The sequence below is a fragment of the Typopeltis vanoorti genome, chromosome 1 (genome assembly GCF_054136105.1).
Source record: "Typopeltis vanoorti isolate ZY-2024b chromosome 1, IOZ_Tvanoo_1.0, whole genome shotgun sequence".
Lineage (NCBI taxonomy): Eukaryota > Metazoa > Arthropoda > Arachnida > Uropygi > Thelyphonidae > Typopeltis > Typopeltis vanoorti.
The window spans coordinates 126717348-126723347 of NC_143549.1; the positions used below are offsets into that span (position 1 = coordinate 126717348).

Below are 6000 nucleotides of genomic sequence, written 5' to 3' on the forward strand. Positions count from 1 at the left end.
TAGCGAAACTAGTAGACAATTATGTATAAATGTTTTATTAAATCCATGGTCATAAATCAAATAGTATGTTTCAATCTCAATGAAAGGACCAAATAATAACTTTCAGTCAATTACTACATCATCTGCATATTTATAACAGATAACAAATCAAATTTCCAATATCAGCTTGCAAAATTACAATAAAAACCTGCAGAAATTATTATAATAAATTCAAGTGAAACAAAGATAATTAAACTGGAAAACACTTGAAAGATATACTGATAACAGTTAATCAGAAATTCACAGAACAAGTTAATCGTTTTAATTTCCTAAGAGCATACTTGACTTAAAATTTAAATGACATAGCAACAATAAAACACATTCATCATAGCATGGTCAATGATCCAGAAACTGATTAAAATATGGAAAAACAAAATTCCTACAACTTTAAAAATAAAATTATACAAAAGTATAATACTACCAACAACTCTCTATGGAAGCAGAAACTTGGAACTTAAAAAAGTAGAGAGGAAACTGATGGCTTTGAAATGAAATGCTTCAGAAAAATAAACTGAACCCAATGGACACAGCATAAAACCAGTGCACAAGTGCTGCAAGATTTAAGTAACCAGACAGACTTCATTGCCTGAGATTTTAAAGAACTATGGAGGATACAAGACTCAGGGGAAACATGGCAGAAAGCCCTTAGAACTGCACTGAACTTTCAAAGCTATTATTATTGTTATTACATACCTCCAGGTTCGAAAGACTCATCGAGGGAGGGTACCTACTCTAGAACCACCACTCCACCAACAGCAACTACCTACATCATCTACACCAACGCCATCTACTGCCGACCACCACTAGTATTTTCACAAACAAACATCCATGCCCACAGCAGGATTCGAATCAGTAGCCTTTTGGCTGGAGAGCTGATACACTAACCACAGGCCGGCATATTATTATTTTGATAACTTCCATGGAGACAATAGACTCATCATGGGAGGCCCACTCAAACAGCAACATGTCTATCATAACGATCTTTGACGTTATTTGCACTCCCTACATTCACAATGCACACTAGCAATGCATTCCACTCATCAACAACTCTCCCGATAAAAAATTGACTCCTCACACCCTTCTGCACCACATCTTTATACAACTTCCAAGGATGGCCTCTCATTCTTCCCATCTCAACATCCATGCATTTTATAATTCCTTCTGTATTAATCTGATAGAATCCCTGAACTAACTTCAAGGTTTTAATTGTAACTCCTCTTTTCCTCCTATCTACATTCCCTCATAACCAACATTCCAGAATCCTGATATCACTTTGGTCATTCACCTTTAGACCCTATATAGTGTTTCCAATCAAAATGAAAACTAGGTAACCAAATTTGAGCACAATAGTCCAAATGTCATCTGATCAAGGCCTTATATATAAAGGCACCACCATCACCTCCATATTGCTGCTATGTTGAAGTACATGTCAATGTACTTCAACATAGCAGCAATATGACATGCAGTCTTTGTCATGTCCCCCATGGAACTTTAGTTGACTGTACTATTACTCCAAGATCCCAAATCTCATCTGCTTTCTGAAGCATAGCTCCACCAATACAGTACACAGCCTTATACTTTGCATCTTTGCATCAGTACCTGACTTTTGCCTTAAATCATTTGCCTAACTTTGCATCACTGGCAAACATTTGAAGATTCCCAGTCAATCCACATGAAATATCATTAACAAATAAGTTAAACAGTAGGGACACAAGAACAGAACCCTGAGTCATGCCACTGGTCACTTTCCTTTTCTGAAGAATTGCTCCATCATACACAACTTGCTGGCATCTTTGAGAAAGTCAATCTTCAATCCATCTAACCAATCTGCTATCCAATCTCATCTTTTGCAGCTTATATACCAACCTGTCATGTGGTAATCTATCAAATGCCTTTGCAAAGTCCAAGAAAATCACTATATATATGAATCTCCCCTACCCAACACATTTGTCACGATATCAAAAAACATAAATAGATTGGTACGATAAGACCTGCCCTTTCAAATTTTTTCAACACTTGGATCACAACTGCAAATATTCAGACCAGTCTATAATTGGAAATTTCTGTTCTCGAACCATGCTTGCAGAAAAGTATTATTTTGCCTTCTTTCCACTCCTTAGGAATTCTCCTCACTGCAAGACTTTCATTAAATAACCAGGTCAAGGGCATGGCTAACTCATTTGCACATTCTTTAAAAATATGTGATGATGTCATTCATTCTCACAGCTTTATTAACATCTAACCCAGGCAACACTTAATACACACTTGATTCTTTCAACTTTAATTTTCCTAATCCTTGCCTCCCTTCCACATGTTGCATAGCATCATTCACACCACTATGATATACACTGATATAGTGTTTGTAAAATAATTCCATTATATCATTTGCAAGGGTTACTCTGCTACCATAACTATCCACCAGTGTCAACCTGCCATAATTATTTTTCCTCTTGCTTGCCACATAGCAGAAAAATTCCCTTGGATCACTTGTGACCTGACAGACCAATCTCTTCTCATATTCTACTTTTTCTTTCTTTTTTTTTTTTAAACCATGATTGTCACTTTTTCGGCCTGCAGTTTATATTCTGTATACATCCATTCATTACAAACTGTCCTGTACCTCCTCCATAACAAATGAAAGAGCTTCATTTGAAAAGAGATATCTTGAGAATGGAAGCAAAAGAAGTGATAAATGTCAAGGAAGCTCGGCGTTTGGTGCCATCTGTATCAATGTCTAGTAGCACTACCATCAAGGACCATTGGTATATGTGTATATATATATATATATATATATATATATATATGTTTTACCCACTCGTAATAAAAACTAAACTAAGCTTTTATTTCACACAAACGAATCTTTATGCAGACAGAGATACAAATAACTGTAATCATAACTAAATATTTAAAATATTGTAAGTGAAGTGGGTGGGAAACTGGACCTTGGTCAAAGAGAACAATCAGAAACTAGGGCAATAGATTTCATATTCTGGGTGTACAGAATTATGTTTCAACGGGACTTATAAAATATTGCGAGTCCACGATCTGTAAGAAGCATAATAAAACTTATTGTAGTATATCCAACCATTTGGGATAGAGGCCTTCATTTAAAATGGTACATGCGATGCAACCACCGTAGCTATAAGAACAGTGAATGCGAAAGCTACTCACTCTACTCCACCCAAAAGGAAACCACTCGCTCTTCCCAACAACGTTTCTAATCTTTCTGATCCTTCTCTTGAAGAAAAGATTAAATAATGAGCAACCAGAATAAAATCGTAATAAGATAAACTAGAAAAGAAAGAAAAAAAATGTACTTACCGGTAACAGATAACGAATCCCCTGTACTCTGCTCTTGGGCTGCTAATCTCTGTTGAACAAACTGCTGTAATAGAAGCACATCGCCCTCCTTTATACCATATGTCATCAGTGCTTTCTTGTCGTCCAAAAGTGGCCTGCCTTCGTGCATTACCACGATCTCTTGAGCTGGAATACCAGCTTCATATTCACACAGCGCTTTGAAATTCTCCAGTTCCATATCAGCACTCACATCTAATGTGAATATAACATCTGATAACGTTGTAATAGTTACCTTCATTGTCAAAATAAACGTGGCAACGAAATTTTACTTTAGTAGAACTGATAAGGCAAAACCAAATTCGACAAATATGATTCGCTTTCTCCCTCAGAATAGTAAAATATTTTAAACTTACCGAGTTTTAACTTCCGCACTTATCTAAACCTTGTTTTCCTTCTAACAAACGATAACACCAACTTATCCGACTCGAGCAGCGCGCAACTCAAAAACTAATCCACACATTTCCAAGCCAAAGCAACAGGCACAAACACAGGAAACGGAAATATAAATTGCATCTCATCCTTGTAAAGGTAGCGCTGCATAAAATAAATACTTCTTCAAATTATGTGAGATATTAGGGGGGGGGGATGCATTACTGGATTTTAAAAAAGTTGTGGTAGTAATTATGCCATGAACTATATTTTTCTTTCGACGAGTTGTGAGTGCGGTGTTAGTGGACAAATTTAAGTATAACTTTGATTTGATTCAGCTGAATTATTATTATTATTTGACACCTCCAGGGAGTCCAAATACTCATCGAGGGAGAGTGTGCCAAAAGCATCGAAGTCCCTTCCAACTACTAACCGCGCTTAAACTTGCTTAACATTTTGCGTGAGCCATTAGTAGCAGAGGCTCGACCAACCTTTGCTGGCAAATTAGAGCAGAAACAACTGAGACTCTGAAACTATTATACAATGTCTGTAAATCACATTGTATCACATTGTGAATCATATATATATATATATATATATATATATATATATTGGACTTAAATAATAAAATAATAATCAACTAACACCTTTTATTCCCTTATAGGGTGTGTATGAGGCCATTTTATCCCTATCTAGCTTTCGGAGACTGAGTTGACAGTTTAGTCTCCATCGGTAGCCAATAAGAGATAGCGTGCCCATTACTAACACTAATAACATTAACATTAACATTTCTGGCTAGATGGGTGAAGCAAAATTGCTTTTCATATTCCCCTTTGTCTTATAATGAAAGAACTTTGAATGGAATGTTTGTGAGCTATATGCTCACCCATATTGCCAGTTTTGTGCTCAGTGATCTTGCCATCAGTGCAGTATCATCTGCATATAATGCAGTCAGTGTTGTTATTGGGTTCAGAGGGATGTCCGCTACATAGATTGAGAACAGGAGAGGCGCCAGAAGAGATCCCTGAGGTATGCCTGCCGAGATCCTGAATCTGGTCGAAAAACTGTTTTGCCAACCCTGACCTGCATATATCTGTCTTTCAGGTAAGAATGTATTATTTTTATTAACTTGACTGGCAAGTTAAATTTTATCAGTTTGTAGAGAAGGCCTTGACGCCATACTTTGTCAAACGCCTTCTCTACATCAATGAAGATGACAGCTGTATTGAGTTTTCAGTTAAAACCTTTAGTAATGATTTCCACCAGCCAGTGCACTTGTTGAGCTGTACTATGGGCCTTACAGAAGCTGAACTGTTCATCCTAACTTATCTGTTTCTGCTTAGAATCTTGAGAAGATCACTTTCTCTGTCACTTTTCCGAGGCTGGACAATTCGCTTATGGGTCTGTAGCTTTTGGGAAGATGAGGATTTTTTCTGGCTTCTTCAATTGCATGATGGTGGCTGTTTTTCATGCAGTAGGGAACTGCTGGAATCTAAAGATGGCATTTGTAACGTTGACGAGATGGACTATGGCCTTTCTTGGAAGTAGTTTTATTATTCTGTTAATTATGCCATCTGGTCCTGGAGCTTTTTTACTGTTTGGATGGGAGATGATATTTATCATTTCTGAAGGATTTGTAGGAGTGATATGTTCGGAGTTAACAGTGTTTTATCTTAAGGTTGTCCTAACATGATGATCAATCTTGTACAAAAGGTTGATATTTAGATTTGTATCAGATGGATTGCACTGAGATTCTAGGTTATCTACTAGTGCTTCGGCTATCTCTTCATCTTTGTGAAGTATCCCTTTCCTGGTTTGTATAGGGGGTATGAGTTGCTTTTTGGTGCGCATTGGTCTTACGAATTTCCATACAGAATGATCTTCAGTATTGATGTTAGCCAATTTGTTTTCTGATTGATGGTTTCTATGTTTTTGACGAGCTTACACGGAGTTGCCTGTTTAGATTGTTCAATATTATTTTATCTTGTGGGGCTCTGGTATTGTGGTATCTCTTTCTGGCTCTATTTTTTGCTCTGGTTAGCCCCATGATTTCTTCAGGGATATGGTTGGTTGGGTGGAAGACAGTGGATTGTCTGCTAATTCTATTACTTTCTGAATTTGTATGGTTAAGTTATTTACTGCTGTCTCAATCTCTTCCTTTTTACTGATATTGACCACCAGACCAATATGATCAGGAAGAACCTTGCATAACTTGTCGCATGGTATGAATGT

The 6000-nt window shown here is 36.9% G+C and overlaps 1 protein-coding gene across 2 annotated transcripts in view; it reads right to left on the minus strand.

Moving 5' to 3' along the window:
- Positions 1-3849, minus strand: part of LOC150110405 (protein DDI1 homolog 2-like) — a 139630-nt gene extending 135781 nt beyond the window's left edge. For both annotated transcript variants that reach the window (XM_090393549.1, XM_090393550.1), the window contains exon 1: positions 3361-3849. In XM_090393549.1, the coding sequence (XP_090249675.1) occupies positions 3361-3637 (277 nt within the window). In that variant the 5' untranslated portion in view covers positions 3638-3849. The remainder of the gene's footprint in view (positions 1-3360) is intronic.
- Between the last annotated feature and the right edge of the window lie 2151 nt (positions 3850-6000).